The sequence below is a fragment of the Puntigrus tetrazona genome, chromosome 20 (assembly GCF_018831695.1).
Source record: "Puntigrus tetrazona isolate hp1 chromosome 20, ASM1883169v1, whole genome shotgun sequence".
Taxonomy (NCBI): domain Eukaryota; kingdom Metazoa; phylum Chordata; class Actinopteri; order Cypriniformes; family Cyprinidae; genus Puntigrus; species Puntigrus tetrazona.
The window spans coordinates 16,445,568-16,465,899 of record NC_056718.1 but is presented as its reverse complement, the minus strand read 5'-3'; the positions used below and the strand labels follow the sequence as shown (position 1 = coordinate 16,465,899).

General features: G+C 36.8%; 1 protein-coding gene across 1 annotated transcript; it reads right to left on the bottom strand.

The window, feature by feature from the left end:
• Positions 1-1,936: 1,936 nt before the first annotated feature.
• Positions 1,937-16,624, bottom strand: apobb.1 (apolipoprotein Bb, tandem duplicate 1). Its single transcript, XM_043220264.1, has 28 exons — positions 16,469-16,624; positions 16,129-16,158; positions 15,718-15,821; positions 15,489-15,634; positions 15,227-15,374; positions 14,975-15,127; positions 14,751-14,875; positions 14,582-14,667; positions 14,040-14,493; positions 13,840-13,954; positions 13,600-13,746; positions 13,257-13,468; positions 12,988-13,183; positions 12,723-12,899; positions 12,434-12,637; positions 12,170-12,337; positions 11,877-12,082; positions 11,586-11,765; positions 11,391-11,500; positions 11,097-11,304; positions 10,811-10,986; positions 10,543-10,703; positions 10,323-10,432; positions 9,844-10,217; positions 3,715-9,741; positions 3,488-3,593; positions 3,185-3,371; positions 1,937-3,084 (listed from the first exon to the last, which is right to left on the bottom strand). Exons 1-28 carry the CDS (start codon positions 16,521-16,523, stop codon positions 2,173-2,175), a joined length of 11,277 nt encoding a protein of 3,758 aa, XP_043076199.1. The 5' UTR covers positions 16,524-16,624; the 3' UTR covers positions 1,937-2,172.
• Positions 16,625-20,332: the final 3,708 nt, after the last annotated feature.

The following is a 20,332-nucleotide window of genomic DNA, read 5'->3' as shown; positions in this document are numbered from 1 at the left end:
AAATCATTAGCCTTAATAGCGAAATCAGTTGTCTAGTTTTTTGAGATATAAGTAGCCTATATAATACATTTTTGCTTATTTTTTTTTCTTTATCGTACAGCATATGTTAATTCCACAGAAGTAATCAAACTATTACTCTAGCTAATAGCCTGTAATTCAATCAATGACGGCGTTCTCTATAAACAAATCAGTCTACCTTTCTATCCTTTGTTAATCAATCATATAGAAGATGCAAAGTCACATGGGAAGTAGCCTATATGAGATTGGTTTTATCTCAGTAAATGTGGTTTAGAGTAAAATCTAATTCCACAAAGTGTTTTCTCTATCATTTAAATAGAAAAGAGTAGGTTAGTATAACTTTGTGAATTTTGTTCTCCAAATTAAATGATAGTTTTGTCAGATATTTGTAATAGCTTTTATGAGGAACATAGGCCTAGAGCACTATGTCATGTTAGTGTGGCACTTGGGTGTTTGGTGGCTTTCTTATTTTGGGCAACAGCAATGTGGAGATGTTAAGTAGTAAATTATGTCTACAGACAAATACATTTTCAGAAATATACAGTTTTTTAAAGAAGTGATGAGAGTTTTAAATGTGAAATGTTTATATCTACTCTGATGGACTACGAAAGTCACATCATTAGGCTATTACATGAAATTTGATTTAGGGACTCTCATCAGGCAAGTTGTTATTTTTGTTACAGACACACTGTTGCTTGATTTATCAAGAACCTAGTTTTTCCTTCAGTCAATATCTGAATGAGAGGACTTCTAAACTGTTCTCACTCCTAATTTTAACATTTTAAACATGTGGTCACCGAAGAGTGTACACATGACTTTTCATGGTCTACAGAAATCACATAAAACTCATCACTGAAACAGACCACTTGAAAATACATTCATAGGCATCAAATACATTGTAGCTTTTGACAAAGTATAAGGCATCTTCTACATAGATAAACATTTAGTGCAGTTTTTAGAAAAGAGATACAAATTTGTCTCTAAAATGGTTATATACAGTAAGCACTCACACAGTCACAATATACAGACATGGTACATCATAGATCAAGAGCAGTCTCTTGAACATTCAACATCTGATATCTTACCACTTCAAAGCATTGGTTACAAGCCAAAATAAGGAAAATTTGTGGATAACTTTATAAGATGATTCCTGCAAAAAGGAAAACTGTATTATACTCAAAAATAAACTTTCTGAATTAGTTTATAAATTGTAACTGGCACACACTCTATCCCAACATCCACAACCACTAAGTTGCTCACTAAATATATATATATATATATATATATATATATATATATATATATATATATATATATATATATATATATATATATATATATATATATATATATATATTTATATATTGTTATTTGCGCATGTAAACAATTCATTGTTTTTGCCACAAGGGAGCAGAGTAAAGCTGCTGTGTACTTGAGATGTGTCTTTTTTTTAATAAAGAAAAAAAATCTCAAATATCGTAGGCCAGAACACTTTAAAATGAATGTGTAGAACAAAAGTGAAATATTTATAAAATAAAAGGAGGATGTCCAACATATGTGAAAAAGTAAAACCTGTGACAACAGTGAAAGTAAAAATGCTTTTACCATTAACAAACCTTTAGGTATTTCTTTATATAAATATTGAACATTTTTAGTAAAATAAGTGTTCTGGAATGTGTAAGTGACTTCTTTTTCATGTACTAAGAGGTAGTATTTTAAATCGCAGGTTTATTGAATCTACAATTATGCAATATATTATAACTGACCCTACAGTGCTTACTAGTATGAGAAATGTTTTTACTGTTAACACCTAACATGCAATATTCTGCAATATATGTTGGTTAGAAGGAAACGTGTGTTTCTGCTCCCAATCATATTCAAGCACATTAAGACAGACAAAAGAAAATGATGCATGATATTGCATAATAAAAGTTTTTTATTTAGCCTCATCCATCATGCCATTAATATCAGATACAGAGCAAGAATGAAACTATAACAGGATAATAATGAGACCTCAGTGGCATCAGTGATTGCTTTATATACATATTGGTATTACACTTGAGTTAAGTGTCCATTGGCTTGAATGTCCATTTAGGAATGCTTTTTCCAAAAGATGGTAGTGTTTATTTAATTTGTTTTTTCAAAATGACCGGCTTATTGCAAAAAAGGCAAAGGAAGCTCAATTTGCTGTATTCCATTATTTGCATTAACAAATTCCTCCCAAATTTTGAAAATGCTGCTATAAAATTCACTTAAAAGTAACACAACTACAGAGACAAACATATTACTCAATTCATTGAAGGACTGCAACAGCTTTTTGTAGAAAGCGTTAAGGGGAGCAGCAATAACTTCTAAGATGTCGGATTGAATGCTGTCTACAAATTCTTGAGCTTTATCAACCACCTCTTGTAGAGCCTGTCCTAGTTTCTCAAGAAACACATCAAGGCCTTTTGTTTCCTTCATCACATTTACTATCATAGCTAGGTGACTTCTCAGGGTACTTCTCAGATTTTCCTGCACCTCGGCTACTGTGATGACCTCTCCAGAGAAAAATGTTATTTCAACTGTGCTGAAGTTCTCCAAGATAACGGAGAAATATGTCTCAAGATGGTTAGTGAGTTTCTCCAGTATTTCCGCAATCATAAATCTGATTTTTCTGCAGATTTCAGGCAGTGTTGCCTCATGCATTCCAGGCAGTTTGTATTGGGTGTCTCTCAGGAAGTTGATGGCAGCATTGAGAAGGGCCTGGAAGGTCTTTTGGCATGTAACAACTACATTTCTAAAAAGTTTAGATGGCTCACTAAGATCTTGGCTAGACCTAGCAGCATCTCTTAAAATATTTTCAACTTCAGTAAGAATGCTATACAGTTGTCCTAGTGCATCAATGATGCCATATTTCTCAGAAAATTTTTCAACATGGTTTGCGATATCAACTATTATCCTCTCCATAAAGCCATTGACCAAATCTTGTGTTGCTGGTATATTACAGCTGACCAACAGTACTTTTTCATCTCCCTTTGGTACAGCTCTGATGTTCAGAATTTCAACATCATCTCCTGGGGCAGACTGCACAAAATGCAATTCAAAATAGAAACATGAGATGTTAGCATAGATTTAATATCTCAGTTTGGAGAATGTATGTTGTTATGTAAGAAATGCCACTTACAGCATAACGGCTGTAGATCCTCGCAGTCATCTCAGATGGAACTTTTCCTTGAAGCTGGAAGCCAAGTTGGCCAGTTGTTGGTGTGGAAACTGAGGCACTTATGCCATCACTTCGAGCAGTATAGCGAAAGTTTACATCGGTGTATGTTGGGCTGGTGATATCCATATTCAGGGTGTGGCTAGGATCACTAAACAAAAATGCATAGGCAAGCTTAGCGATTACGGTTTACACACAGAATTTGTTATAATCTAAACCACTTGTAAACCCAATACAAAACTTTTCACTTAAAAGTTTATTTTTTACCTCATACGAAGAACGTTGTTGATGTCCATTGTAAGGTCAGAATTTGTAAATACAGCATTTGCTCCTATGACAAGGGCACCATTCTCCATTGTAGTACTCATGGAGCCTGTTTAGTGTGAAAGCACAAATCAATGAATCACATTGAGAACAAATATTGTCATGTACTCTTAGTAAATATTAGTATTATTTAATGATCTATACACATTTTTGTTTTTGCAGATACTTACTGTCAAGATTGTAGTTCAGGAGATGAACTGGTGAGTCGGCTGTAGCCTTGAGAACAGTCTTGTAAAATGGAGCACTGCCATCTAGTTTTGCAACAACATTTGTGGTATATACTGGAAAGGCAATCTTTGAGGTGAAGTCAATTTTCTGCTTGGGTACACTAAGTTCCACTAACATCGTCTCAGAGATCTTAAAGAGATCACCAATGGTGCTTGGTTGAGATAAGTCCATTTTGATATCAGCCACCAGTGATTTTAGAAGCTCTAGATCAACTGTAGCCTGGGCAGTATGATCTCCATTTGTGTTAAAATCTCCAATATTTGCTTCATTCTTGGCAGAAAACTTCAACATAGCATAAACATGTTCCATAGCTGTTTCCACAGACAGGTTTTCATCCACGTCAAACATTACCTTGAAATCTCCATAGTTCAGGTTGACATCAGCAAGAGTCTTAAGAGCATATCGCAAACTGTTGCCATTTAGATAGATAGATTTGTCAAAATCTAGAGCTCCCTTTACAATACCACTATCTAGAAATGTTCCATCAACAGTTCCCTTAATGAGATTCTCAGCAGAGATAAATGTAAGAGTTCCTTCACCTTTTAAGATGCTTTCAGCATTTCCCTTACCAACAAGCTTAATAATGGGAATATCAAATGTGTACTCTGTCTTAAAGGTTGAATCAGCTTTTGGATGGGCCTTGTTGTCAGCAGTAAATTGGTGATTGGCTTTAGCTGTAAGAATGGGTAGGTCAATGTTTGTAGTTGTTGTCATAGACAGTGCAACTTCAAAGTCATCTGGGTTTATAGTTACAGTGCTTTCATGGGTTCCTTCAATGTGACGATTTTTCAGGACCACAGAATTAGCTAATTTTAATCCACTTTTGGTGCTCAGACTGCTGGTTCCTTCAAGCTTAGCCTTCAGTGCCTCAAACTCAGAGGCTGTAATTGCTCCAAATCTAATTACTGGGTTATCTTTTCCATAGATACCAGCATTAGCATTGAGGCTTAATATGGAGGACTTGAATGACACATCAGAGATTAAATCACCCAGAGGATAAACATTAATGAGACTAAGATCCAAAATGGGTGCTGCTTTGCTCTTCTGGTAGACAATCTTTGCATCTACATCAATAGCCTGGTCAAAGTTGGTCAGCAAATGCTTAAGGCCAGTATGTTCATATAGGTTAATGTTGCTAATTTCTGGAATCTCAACAATAAAATCTAATGGTCCAAAGACTATAGGTGAGATACTGATTGGAACAGTCAGGAATTCCAAATTGGCCTCTCCATTTACAGCAGCATAAATGCCAGCCTCATCTCCGTTGTTGGCAACTGTAAAGTTGTGACTGTATTTGTACTGATTAAAACGAGCAAGTGCCACAGTGCTCAACTTCTGCATGTCTGTATTTATGATAACAGCATAATCATTCTGGAGGTCAATCTTGGCGGTCAGAGGGTCTTTGAAGCTGAGTTTAGTATTAGCCTTGTTTTGGAAATCAAGGACCACCTCAAAGGGTTGTACTAATATATTTAAGGCACTGGAAAACGTACCACTTAGCAGTCCAGTGAATTTTGTGTCGTAGGTTGCCTTTGTGACTATTTTCATTTCTCTGAGATCAACTCTTCCAGAAGCATCCAGCAAGTAATTTTCTCCAGTATCAGTATTTGTTTCTGTAAAGACACTGAAGTCAAAGTAGTTCAGTGCAACACCTTCAGCATTTATTTTTTGTTTGGACTTTACAGATTCACCATCGGCGTCTATAGAAATGGTTAACGTGGCTGTTGTTGGAGTAATAATCATAGTTGAGACAGCCTTGATGATGATATCATCAGAAACGCTTCGCATAGATATTTGGCCCTTGCTTTCTTCTGTCATGGTCAGATGGATTTTTAAGCCATCCTGCTTAAGATTGATCTCATTAGAGTAGTAATGGTTACTGTTCCATGAGAGCTCAGGAATTCTTATCTTGTCAGTATATTGTGTTTTAATATTTGCTGACATTCCATCTTCCAGTGCAAAGAAGGCCATGTTATCAATGTTACCACTATAGGAGCCAATATTTATCCCTGCAATGCTCTTGGCCACAGCCTGGGCTGAGAAGCCGTAGAGTGACACTGAAGATTGATGTTCAAAAGCTAGGACACTGTGAGTGATCTTCAGGGTTTCAGAAACAATCACACGACTCATCTTGGGGATGGCAACCCGAGCTGTGGAATCCAAGCTGTATTTAAGAATGTCATATTCAGATGATCCCTGTGAGGTAATGTGCCCAGTGAATTGAGGTGTTTCTGCACTTTCAGTAGAGTTTAAGAATTCCATGGAAGTTCTCATGTTGAAAATTGGAATGATGACCCTAACCTCACCATACAGCTTTCCGAAGCATGGCATCATGACCTCACTAGGAATTGCAGGGAGAGTAAATTCTGGGATCTGCAGGTCTGGGAATTTGTGGTCTGGAAAGTATTTAGGAATTTCAGGGAGGGAGATTTCTGGAAAACTAATCTCTGGCAGTGTGATGGCAGAAATTTCTGGCAGGTAGATAATTCTTAGGTCGCCGAGGATGGCATCAACAGGTGGCATTTCATAATTGGCAATGAAGTTTAATAGATCTAATAGTCCCTGCCTGATATCATCATACTCTATTCTGATTGGTGGCACAGTGTAATATTGTAGAACAGTAAACTCTGGGAGGTCAATCAGTGTAGAAGGGAGGCTGAATTCCTGAAGCTTCTCTAAACTTATTTTTATGGAGGGTACAACAAGGTTTGTGAGTGGGAAAATGAAAGTTGGTATCTCAAATTCAGCTGTTTTAAGTCCTGCCTTGACTCCATCACAGAATTGCTTCATCTCATTGACGATCGCCTGATCTTTAAGGATGGTTTGGATTATTGTCATAAAAGCACTGCATGCATCTGTTGCAATGGCCATTACCTTTGTGTAGATACCACTCACTTGCCGCATTATTTGTTCTCTGATATCCATCTCTGTAATTCTCTTCCTGATCCTCTCTATAAGTGCCTCCGTGTCAATAGCAACAATGTCCTTGAGGTTTTTGACAACATCCGCAACTTTGATCGTTCTCAGTTCCTCTAGGCAAGCAGTCAGAGATTGCAGAGCATAATTGACAAATTCTCTGATTGCATCAAGCTTTTGCCGGATCTCAAGTGACAAACTCATGGTGTAAATATCATTTATCAACTCCTTGACTTTCTGGTTGGCTTCATCTACAAATGCATTGTAGTCAAATGATCTAACATATTTGATGCAGTGATTTAGGCAATTGTTTATATGGTCGACGATTACCTCTACCTCTGTTGTTTTCATGTATGTCATGGCCTTATCCAGCAGCTCTGTGATGGGGGTCAGACTAGATTTCAGAGTACCAACAAGAACCTTAACAGTTTCTTCAATATTGAACTTCTTAATAAGTTCAGCAACCTTTTTCAAAATTGCTTCAATCTTCTTGTCCACCCCAGATCTCACCAGAATTTCTTTCACATTGCTGTAGATGGCATTCAGCTTCCCTCCCAGTACAGTAAGCACTTGTTTTGCTTTTTCAGCAGTCTTGCGGATTTCCTCTGTAGGGATTTGAGCCATCAGATTGTCTGCATAGTCTTTGAAGTTGGCAGAGGTAACAAAGTTCTTCACATCCTCAATGAACTTTCCTTGGTCAAAGTTTGCAACAAACTGTTTAAGTTCACTCAAAATCTTCTCCAGTGTGGATTTGATAGCATATTGTTCCTCAAGATCTCGTAAGAGGGCACTGCTGCTGCCCTTCAGCCTCGTAAGATCAATCTGCTCAATTAAATTTTCAGTAGCCTCAATGACAGCAAGAACTATGGCTCTGATGTCATATTTATCATTGAATGCATTCAGTGCTTCTGTTAGTCTCTGTATTGTAGCATCAGATGGTGTGCTGCTTGCAATTATTTCTCTCACAATTTTTTCTATCTCTTCTACACAAGTGTGCAGTTCAGTGACTAGCTTCAACAAAACAGGCTTAAGATTCATTAGAGCAGCCTCCAGGTCATCCAGAGTAAATCCATACTTCACACAAACAGCAGTCAGATCTTCACTCATCTTGATGATTTTCCTCTCCAGATTTAGCTCATTCACAGAATCACTAATGTACTTAGCCAGGTTCTGAATCTCAGCAATAATGTCTTCTCGGTTGATATAATACTGCATGGCCTCAACAATCCTTACAATTGTAAGTTTGATGTGTGACAGGTCTAAAGGAAAATTTGGAATAAATGGCAGGCTAAAGACTTGGCTGTTAGTGTTTTTATCGTATTTTAGGAAGGCTGAGAAAACGTGTTCTTGGTTGTCAGAGTCAACTCTGTTGAAGAGGTTTGTCGTGATGGATCCAGAAAGTTCTACTCCTAGTCTTTCAGGGTTGTTGTAAGCACTCACATCTTGGTTGAACAAATGGTTGTTAACCTTAGATTTTACTCTCATGGTGGCTTGTTGCTTAGATGGTGTCAGCACAGTATCAATCTTATTGTCAAGGTTGCTTTCAATTGATAGACCGTTGTCCAAATTGTGAGTTGTTGAGACTCTGCATTCATGTGAGTGTGCAAATGCAAGTGGTTCTGCCTTCATAAGAAGTTTAGTGTAAAGTTGTGCACTTTGTTTACCATACAGATATAAATCACCATCTGTATTGGCCATGGCGTCAACGTTGAATCTGAAGGGAACAGCAGTGGCATGAAAGTTACCATTGAAGCGTAAGTACTGTGAGTTTAAAAGTGCATCACTGCCGAATGTAACTGAGAGTCCAGCAACCTCAATTTCTGTGTTGTGGCTCATGTGAGATCCCATGAGTTTTCCAGTTGTACCACACTTGGCAATGACAACCAGATCTACATATCTGATATCATAGGTGTGCTTCAGCTCATCTGCACCAGAGGAAAGCTTCCAAAAGCCACTCAGGTCAGCTGTGTATGGAAGTGCCTTAAACTGGGCTTCATTAACTAGAGTGATATCCAGAACACCCAGATTATTTTTGATTGCTACTGAAGTACTATATGGTTCAATCTGAATGGAGATGTCATGATTATAAGTTACAACATCACCATCAACATCCGTTTTGGAGTTGAAAGCTACTGAGGACAGAGATGCTGACAGAGAATTTTCATTTTCAATTTGCATTTCAATAAATTTACACTTCGTCTCAGCTGACAAGAAAAGCTTTGATGTGTCAAAGTCTCCGTTAAATTTGTTGTTGAGCGTCAAAGGAATGAGGGGGCTTTCCAGTGAGGTTGTGCTACTCATGGCCAGGCCATCCCTGGTCAGGGATAGGCTGCACTTGTGGGAAGCTGTCTGTTCAATGAGATTTGCAGAGGAATCACTTTTTATGTCCAGCCCATTGCCATCCAGTGTTGCTATAAATTGGGAAAGGACACGATTTTCATCCCCATCTTCCGTTCTAGCGTTTGTGTCAATCTTAATGTTGACCAAATCAGGACTACCACTAGCTTCAGCTACATTTTGGATTTTTAGACTGTAAACCCTTGCCCTTGTATCTGACTTTAGAGCAAGTAGGGACCCTTTATAGGTAAGTTCAGCATCATTTATAAGATTGTTGTCAAATGCAATTGTTGTTGATAGAACATTGATCTCTCCATTGACAAGGTCCACTACAAATTTGTTCTCTGCTTGGAAAAGGTCTGAGTCTACTTTCAGAGAGGAATCGATTTTCACTTCTGGCTTAAATGGGAGTATAATAAATGACTGACTGAGCACAACGTCACCATTCAGAAGACCAGCCTTGATGGAGCCGATCAGGTTTCTGTCTCCAGAGATCCCCTCCTCATCGACTTCATCCTGGCCTGTGTGTTCCAGTGAAATCTTCAGACCCAAGGGACTTGTTGCCTCAATCTTTCCGCTTGACTTAAATTTGATTTTTTCAGCAGGTGTCACTTCCTCAACAACATTAACACTGGCTTCAATTAACTTGTGATCAAAAGAAGATTTCAGCTCAGCCCTCAAAGATCCCCCAGTTGTTTCTTTCACTAAACCAGATCCTAAAAACAGACACAATAAAATTAAAGCAATAAGTATTTAATTACAGATTTAAAAATGTTTTATGTGTTAAAAATATACTTTTCAAACAAATATACAAATACCTTCCACTTTAAAAGAGAGGAGATCCACTGAGCTGGTTCCTGTGGCTTCCATCATAGCAGAATAATTTGGTTTCCCACCAAGTTCCCTGCCAGCAGAAGCTGTTGCCTCCATGTTGTAGAAGTTGCTGCTTAGCTTGCTGGACATCTCTGCCTTTATTATGTGAGGCACTGACACAGAAAGACTCTCAGGAACAAAGACCTCTGGAAGAAGAATGCTACTGGAAGCCACGTCTAGACCAAGCTGTGGTACTGACAGTTTTGGTGTGGTCAGGGAAGCAGGCAAGTTGAAATCACCAGAAGATTTCCCACCAAGTGGAATGGGAATGGAGATGGTGTAATAGTTTTGGCCAAATTTGTATTTAGCAGAACCCTCACTGTTAAAAAAATATAAGGTTTTGCATGAATGCACCTAACATTAATTAGTATGTGTAACATTATAGATATGCTTTTGAAATGTATTAGATTTTTAATTTACTCACGCATTCAGGAAAAGCTTCTCAGGGACAGTGAATTCTGGGAGGGCAGGAATCCTAAAGCCCTGGACATATGGGATGTCAGCAGCTAATTGTTCCAGGTAGGTATTTGAGGCCTATGATTATTGAATATGTGTTTTAGTCAGTTTTTAATCTGTATTTTTATGTTTTGCTTACTTGTATGAATGTATGGGATTGGGAAATCAATGATTTATTTTGAATTTACCTCGACTGACTGGATTAAGAAATCACGGATCTTCATATCAGATGTACCAATCTTCTGATCAAGCAGGTCACTGACTGTGGCTTTGATGGCATCCATCGGAATAATTTTGTGAATCTCGGTGCTGACATCAGAACTGACCTCAGCCTCCATCTCCTCTGCATCTAAAAAGCAACATGAAAATTAATTAATATAACAAAGAAATTCCATCTTATTTGCTAATTGTGAGTTGAATTTAATTCAGGGATGTACAATTAAAATTAAAATGTACCATATTTCAAAATGACTTTCTGAAGAGAGAAAGTTTTCTCTGGGAGCCTAAGGTCACTTTCAAGCTCTACTGTAAGACCCTCAGCATGTTTCAGTTGTGCAGTTACTTTAGCATCGGTCTGAAAATGAGGAATGAGCAGCTGAACCTGCAGCATGGCATCCTTTATTGACTCTGTCCTAAAGAAGAAAGAGAGTAGTAAACCCATTAATTTACTTGCACAATGTGTAATTATCACAATATGTATATTATTATTGTTAGAACATATTTAATATAGACATGTGCGTACTTAGCAAGGGCAACAAGAGATGCCTCAGGTATATTCTTATTAACAAAGTCAAGCTGAATGGAATATGTGGCTCTGCTCTGAGTGCTGCGTTCAACAGAATGAACCCGAATTCCAGCTTCAAGGTCATAATCAGGAATTTGGAGATCAGCTGAGACACTGTATTTCTGTCTGTCGAACATCAGTTTTGCTGTGCCCTCAAATGATGTTCCTGTTGTATTGGAAAAGGGGAACATTTCAGGAAATAGATGAAATGTGTCAAGATCACAATGGAATATTTTTTGAAGCTATCCTTACCTTCTGCCTTCAAACCAAAAGTCACTGTGTCAACTTTGTCTTCATACACATAGTCGACAGTAGCTGTGTATGCAGAAACCTCACCAGTGGGGTGGATCTCAATGTCAAATCTAAAGACACAGGTTAAACACAGTGTTCAAATTTTGAGGTTCAAAAAAGCTAGAATACTAATAAGTAAACCAGTATTTTCCTTACTTGCTGTCACCAGTCAAGGGGAAGTAGGGAGACGTTTCACTGGAAAAAGCATTTGAATACTGCAGGGCACTGCAGTACTTAAAACCAGGGAGGAAAGGAGTGCATTTCTGTGCTTTGACATGTTCCATCAACGGAGGGATAGTCTTTGTTTCAGTGCCAGTCACTGAAAACAAGGAGTTACTGTCCAGAGAGAAAAAAAAATGCAGATTTCCGTAATGTATTTGTATAGCTGTGTTACATTTTTTAACAATTGTATTTTCTGTAGCATCTGTATTAACATTAGCATCTTACGTCACACTGATGAGTTTTGTTGGAGCTTGGGGTGTGGGAAAGGTCAGCTTGAACTGCTTTTTGGCTACAGAAACTTTTACTTTAAGACCACTTTCATGGTAAATGTTAGTATGCATCTCCAGGCCAGACTCAACATAGTCAGGTAAGAGAGCTCCGACCTCAGTAACAAACTCCACGCCAACAGATGGCATGAAAGCCATCTCGCTCTATGTGAAAAGACAAATATTTAAATAATCTGGTACAGCTTGTTAAAATCCTGCTTAATGATCACAAGAAAAAGGCTGGACCCATACCATATCAGGGGCAATTTTCAGTCCTCCTTTCACTCCTGGAGCAAAAGTACCAGACAGGGCAACTCTAAATGGAACTCCAGTACCAGTGGGTAGATAAAACTCATTGTCCATAAAGACGTAGTGAAGGAAAAGGTTGTTGTTGACACTTGAGTAAAGGTTCCTTATGAACTGTAAAGCAAATCATTGATTTTGAAGTCTTATTTTGACCATGGTCCTTTTTTTATTATTATTAAGGTGTTTTATTTGTTGAAGCAGTTCACTTACATCAGCAGGGAACAACTTTAAGAGTGTATTAGTCAGCAGTGCAGCAGAGTTGGCCATGCCTTCCATATCCTTGGTTTTGAGATAGCCCATTTCAGCACCCAAAAGCCTCAGGTAGATCATAGCCTCTGGGTTATCCTGAACCTTCAATTTCTGGATGAGCTTGTTAACATTATCCATTATTTCCTTGACAATGCTTTGAGGAGCCTAGAGTGAGAAAGTTGTGTGAGTCATTATAAACCAAACCAAAGAAAATGCTATAAATGTTGCAAAATTGTCAAATTTAAAATACCTGTTGCATTTTTATGTTATCCCATAGGGTTGGAAACATGCTCTGCATAATGTCATTGCCCCTTGGCACTTTATCAGCTGCATAGTTAATTGTCTTCTGCATGGTGTCACGGAAGAATCCATCAATACCGATTAGGGCATCAACAGTGGGTTCCAGTCCCTTACCATTCAACCCAATCTGTAAAAACAACAAATAAATAACATAACAATATAAAAATAAATAAAATCAAAAGGAGAAGATTTAAAAATGTAGACGGCTCTTGTACCTCAAACATGTCTACATCATATCCAAAAGCATTTAGGGTCATCTCCAGGATGACTTCATTGGGCAGAAGTTCTTCAGACTCGAAGATCACATTTCCTTCTAGAGAGCCAATCTTGTAATTGCGTGAGTACTTTGTTGGATCTGTGGACGTTTTGATCTCATTGCCTTGGAGGGCATTGAGAATCTTCTCTCTAAGTCTGAGAAGTAGAAGAGAAATTAGATTCAGTTTTTATACTTAATATGTTAAAATGTATGAAGGTTTCTACTAACTCCTTAGTCTCAGATGCGGTGGAGCTCAGGATGTTTCTGATATGTGAGTTAACAAAACTCATAGCCTGACAGTTTTCATTTTTAGGCAGAGCCGCAACCAGATGAGTCAGTTCAGAGGGCTGAGGGTCCTTCATCACAATGAGATACGCTGCAACGCGCTTCTGTATGGGAGCGGCTCCATCGAAAACGACCTTCATTAGCACTTCTCTTCCCTGTTAAAAATATAAAGTTTATGGTAATAGCCAGATATACAAATATTAGTAAATATTAGTAAATTAGTAAATACTTCAGATTTATTGAACATTATATATAGTCTTTTAATTAGGTAATATATCTTGTTCACCTCATCAGGGACAGAAGTGAGCCTAAAAGCTTGAATAGCAGCTTGCTGGACCTCAGGAGATGCGGCAGGTTGGTTAACACATTGGATAATTGCTGATTTCAGAGCAGGGCTAGCTGTTCCGACAGCAACAGCCATGTTTCCAATGACCTTAGAGAGTTCATATACAGATCTCAGTATCCACATATCAGCTGTTATTTTCAACTTGCTGAAGCATGACGTAACGGAATAGGTTAAACATACCCTCAGGGACAAGTACACATGTTCCTGGTCGCCTGTGCAGTCGCCAATCTGTTCAAGGACATACTCAGCGACTCCTTGAATCTCAGGGGTGACACTTCCTTCTGCTTCATAGAGCCTTGTATAAGACAGATGAATAAACATTCAAATTCCCTTATAGATCAAACACCATGACTACTGTTGAGCTGTGCCTGTTTTCTCACCTCCTGACAGCATTGCTGAGAGCATAGTAGATGGGCTTGCTGTTCTTGTACTTCGCCATCTTCAACATTTCTTCAACAAGGTCTCTAGATGGGTTGGGAACCATTCCCATGGCATACACTGCAGCATCGATCTCTAAAGAGGAACGGTCAAAGGTTCTGAGAACCTGCAAGATGGAGCTGGTGCATTCTGGCGTGCCACACTGGAACAACGTCTGGTACACCAGGGGACGAGAAATCTCCAGGGCCTCTGGTAGAGCAGCATTCAGGCTTTCAGTATTCATTTTGCGGATTGTAGAGATGAGCTTATGAGCTAGGTGGGCTCTGTTGTGTCCATTGTTGGTCTCAGAAAGTCCGGCCAGTTCTCTTAGAACAGACAGCATTACCTCTTTATCCTTAATTGGATGGACTGAGTCAATGCTTCCATCAAGGTGCAGGGTCTTTATGTTGGCTACATCTAGAGGTGGGTAAACAAGAAAATGGCACTAGTAAAAACACAATTACTGCAAATACATGTAAATTTAAGTGTCTGAATGACTTCTTACTGTGCTCAAAGATTCTGTCATTGTGTACAGATACTTCCACCAGAGTCAAGATTTGTTTTCCTGTGTTAGTAACTCCATACTGTCCCCTGTTTATAATAAAAAGTAAGCAGATCAATAAACAAAACAGTCTGTCTAAAGTAAAAACCTATGTGGCTGACAATGAACTCACTTGTAAGAAAACGGCACAAGCATGTGGTTTTCAGTGCAGGAAGCAGAGGTCATATGTTTCTGAGCGTTATCAAACTTGTAGTTGCAGGTTTGGCTGCTTGTGATGAGTTGAGCAAGTGGGTAGTGCTGTGTGACAAAAAGACAAACAAGTTCAAACATTATTGAAGCCATCAGATATTCACCACACAGTTATTTGATGTCTTATCCAAAGACTGATTGACTTACCAAGCCTGTGATAAGCGCCAGGGGACTGGTGTGGTCCTTGACCGGCCTGAAATTGTCACAGTTAGACAGGTCTCTGTTGAGGGTGACATCGGTGGCAATGTTCTCTCTGGCATTCACTGTGTAGCCTGTCTTGCACATACCGTAGATAGTGGGCTGGATTTGGAAAAGAATACATGTTGGATAAGTCAATACATATAATCCTTACAACAATGTAAACTTTTTGCGATGGTTTAGAGATTTTATATGACTGACCATTCTCCTGTTTCTGTCCTCCTCCAGCACAGGCACTGCTAGGGCAGAAATTAGACCTCTCTTGATGTTCAGAATATTGACTGGTTCATCATCCTCAGGAAACAATTTGATGTCATCGTCTCCCTCAGCAGTGAACTTCAGTGGGTTCCTGAGAATTAAGATCAGGATAGGCTTTTAATAGGTTTTCTTATGCTCATCTGCTCAAAAATAACTGTGTTATATCATTGTATATATATATATAGTTTGGTGTAGAAAGACATACTTCTCCATGGCAGACTTGAAAGAGTCTGAACCAGCAGATGGCCCAAAGATAGGCTTTCCTTCTGCATCAACATCAGTCACCTCACTCAACTCGCACTCTGTTGTGCGTACAATGTAGCTGCATATATGTGGAACCTCAATTTCAACCTGTTTAACAAAAAATATGAATTAAATTTCAAATTTTAGACAGGAAAAAAATATATAAATATATTCACAGTCGACATTTATACCTTGCATCTTGCTTTGGGGCCATTGGTTGCTCCATTCAGAGCATTTAGGGACTCTGTTTCATAGGTATATTCGTACTTGTGGAAGCTCTTGTACCTTTTGGCCACTAGGGGAGAAAATCACATCTTAAATATCAAGGACACTCATACATGTTTTTTTTTCTACAGATTTAGATTGTTTTTTTGAAATGTAAAACCAAAACTTGACGAGACTTGATTTGAAGAGATACATTATAAAAATGAACAAATTTTACAATTAATGTAAAACAACTTTAAGAAGGATGCTTTCGTATTTGTTTTCTTTTCTTTATAAATATCATTAAATAAAAAATACCTCGTGGAATTTTTATATATAATTTAAAACAAATAGAATATATTTTTATATTATAGAAAATAATTTAACTTAGCACTTACGAAGGCATGGTAATTCCTCATCTTGAGCATCTAAAAACAACAATCAGGAGTGTTATACAAACAATATCAAACATTACCAAATAACACATTTCAATGTTTTTCTGAAATTAAAATATAATACCAAACATAATTAATACATAATGACAACACTACGATTACATAGACAATTTCTCCTAATTTTATTATCTTTTAACATTCCATAATCTTAATGTAAAAAACAAGTGAATACTACTAGAAGTGAAACATGAAAAAGATACAATACTGTATATATTTATTTTTATATATCATGCATATTAATATAAAACCATCAACCATCCAACAAATCCTTAGTGGTACTTACTTGTCAAGACTATTCCACATAGAAGCAGCAAAAGGCAGAGCTTAGTGTCCCCCATAATGGGTTCAGTTAAGCTCTTTCCTTCAGACCCTTGCGTATTCAGAAGTGATCTGCTGTATTACTGCTGTTATGGCTTTATATATTAAGGCAGGTCCTGAAAGAATGGGAGGAGAGATGGCAGCTGCAAAAAGTAAAGTCCCCATTTCAAAGTTCATATCTTCTGCCTCTGTGGCAGGACAAAGGCAACTATTTCATGTAATGTCAATGGTTTTTTCGAATGGAGAGAAAATGCCTTTTCATTTGATTTGCTCGATCTGTTAATTGATTGGCTGAATATTTCTCTTTTTCATTCATTCCTGTCTTATAGATATTCAGAAAAAAATGTTTTTATTTAATTACTTTTTATATAGAATTGTATGCATATTTGGAACAAAATACAAAATGATTACATTTGTAAAATTGGAGTAATTACTTATTTATTTATTTATTTATTTATTTATTTTAAACCAACCTTTTATATCAGTAACATCTCGACAACTTCCTTCTGACTCCTCTTGTGGTGTTATGTGATGACAAGAAGCCTGTCTTTCTTTTATGCCTTTTTATGATAAGTAGGAAATTATAGACCAAACCAGATGAGGTCATTTATGTAATCATTTTATTTTAACATCATTTGCCAAGGGTATTGCCAATCAGACATGACTAAACTGATACAGGAATAAATGATTAAACTTTCTGCCCTTTTGTCCCATTTACTCCAACCACTAACCTCTTATTTTGTGTTGTTGAGTTAATACCAATCACGTTTGTCCTGGCATTATTCTTGTATACACAAATGGTTATTTATCAAAGGCATTAGTTATTTGTTTTATGGAAAGCTATTCATGGAGAATGTCGTGGAACTGGTTTCTGAACATCACAAACTCTTGTGATATAGAACACTATGTAGGATTTCCTCTGTATTGTTTCTTAGGGATTACTTAAACAGCATTACAACAGGCAAAAAAGATTATGTCTCCTCTTCAAAAGAGAAATGCTATCCTCATTTAAAGCATTGAGAAAGACAGAATGCCATTGATTTATATTAGGTTTGTCTTGTCTCCAGTCAACCACTCCTTACCCTGAGAAGATCCAGCAACATTTTCTCTATTAATTCAGCTAAAAGTTTGTATAAAAATATGCTTTTCTTGGCCAGTTTTTAGATGGAAAGGAGAGCTCACAGCAACCCTTTTTTTATCATGAATACTTGTTTAAAAGTCCACTGACATATCAAGGTTCAGATATTGACATACTTGTCTTTTCTATCTTACATAAGATGAAGAGAAGTGTACTGATCTTTCTCATAGTGCTTTAAAAAAAGTACAAAAAAATAATATGTAAGATGTACAAAAGCTGACCAATGGCCCTGTCTGATGTATCTTTCAGAATCAACTCCCCTTCCTGTAGAAAGACATTCTTTGGCTACTTTTTTGTCTACTTTTTGCACTGCATTTTATGTCTGACACTATTTTTTTCTCAGTTTACAGTATATAATCTTATATTTTCCTTGTGTTTGTTTATTTAAGCTCTTTCGCTATTTTCAGAATATATTTTATTATACAATTGTATTATATGTATATATTAAATATATATGATTATGTATGATTAAAACACTGTTGCACAAAGACATGTTTAGGAACATTAAAAGACCTTTTAACAATTGTGTCAAACATCCCATTATATAATATTTGAATAGGGAATTTTATGTTATTTCAGCATTACTGTTGATCAAAGACCTTTTAAACAGTCATTAATCATCAGTTTGTTAACCCAGATTACCGTTATCATCAATCACCAAAGTATAGTGAAACCTTGGTTTTGTGCTGATGTGTGTGGTATATTATATTGCACAAAGCCATGCATAGAGGCATGTATGCAAGCATGCACGCTTACACTGATAGGCGCATTTCCTTATTAACATGGTTATTAATTCTACTCACACTTTTATCAGTCAGGTCTCTGCATCAGACATCATTAGCTGATGGACAAATGTGTGAGCCTGACCTCGATATGGTACTGTACAAGAAAGATATGTAATGACATTATCAAATATAGACAGTTGCGCAACTAATGCAAGATAACTATTATCTAATCAAATAGACCACAAATAAAAGCCCCTTTGTGAGGGTTGCATGGGTGACTTTGTCAGTGATTTTATTAAGGTATATATTGTTATCAATTATTATTACTATTGATTATAATAATACAATGATAATAATAACTTTAATAAAGTATTTTCTTTAGAATAATTTGGACCGTTGTATTGTTAATGCTAAATCAGCTGTGCCGTGCTTGCATTGCTGAAGTGAAAACATAAAATGCAGAGTATTTGTACAGAATGTACAGTTTATTGCCTCAGAAGCATTTGAGGTTTGCAATACACAACTTTATCAACACTTGCTCTGATTACAGGCAGTTTCTGATAAGGTTTTGAGCTTGAGCAGTTTTGGGATGCTGTATATTGTGCAATAACTTCATGCTCATATACTGTATATGAAACAAACCGTGCTTAATGTAATGTAAAATATTAATATAGTAAACTGAAATGGCAAACATCTAAAATAAAATAAATATCTTGAGAATATAGTAGTTGCATTTGTATGTGTTCAATGTAATTTTATAGTTAAACACTTCATTTTCAAATTTGTTAACAAACAAATGTACACCATAAATGTTACATATTCTGAAAGACTCCTATACGTTATGATGACATGCATACACTTTAAGGAGACACATTTGCTCGTTTACATGCTGCATGGACTTTGATCAGAACGTTTGAGTTGGATCCAACCTTCGTTCTTGCATTGATGAGCTTATCTTTTGTCTTAGGAGGCAAGTTTCAAACCTTTTGAGTAGATAATGCTATGGATCTTCTTACGGAACAAAATGTTTCTGTGCTTTAAGTCCTGATATATTGTCCTATCTTGCTATATTTTACTGATTTTTTTTTTTTTAATTTTATTAAATGTGATCCATTTCTGTTGTTTAGATACAAGGACTTTCAGTTGTGGTATGACTTAATGATGACTCATATAGTTAATCTTATTTTGCTAGATTTTAAAACTATTACAATGATACTTGAAACCATTCACTCTCAATGCACATACTCTGGTTTAGTTGAGAGCGTTCAGTTAGCAAGGCCTTCTAAGAGACTTTATAATGGGAGAGGGAATTGCTTAATATGGTAGATATGCTGTGTAATAAATACATGTACTTCACTCACATGTGTGGCATGTCAGACACATATGATACGCAACACTGCGTCCACACTTTAAGGAAGAATGCTTTGTCCTTTTAAACTGTAGAAGATACACAGAAGACAACAAATGGTACAAATTCCTCTTTTTGTTGTCTATTTTTATAAAAAGGCTATATTAGTTTAAAACTCCAGCCTACAGTTAATGGCAAACTTGATAAAAACTGACAAAGTGACAAAAAGGTTGACAAAAATAAGTAAATTCTAATTAATTTATACGTAACATAATGTACAAATAATGCAAAGAGTTTCTAGAAAAAGCTAGAAACGTGTGAGAGAGCGGAGACATTTCTGATTGGTGCTGATCTAATGGGTGGTTGATTTAATGCCAAAACAGCAGACAAAAATCAATCATTGCAACCCCAACAACCAGCATGTACTGTTTGTTTTGTAGTTAAACTTCACATCAGATCCTAAAATGAAATCTTAAAGCTGGACTTTACAGTGCAGAACATTGAGTGGTGTGATTTTCATGCCCACCATATGAAGATTTGGCCTATTTTTTATTTTATTATTGAATATCATTATATATTTTATGAATTAATGAATATATTATATATTTTTAATGTAAA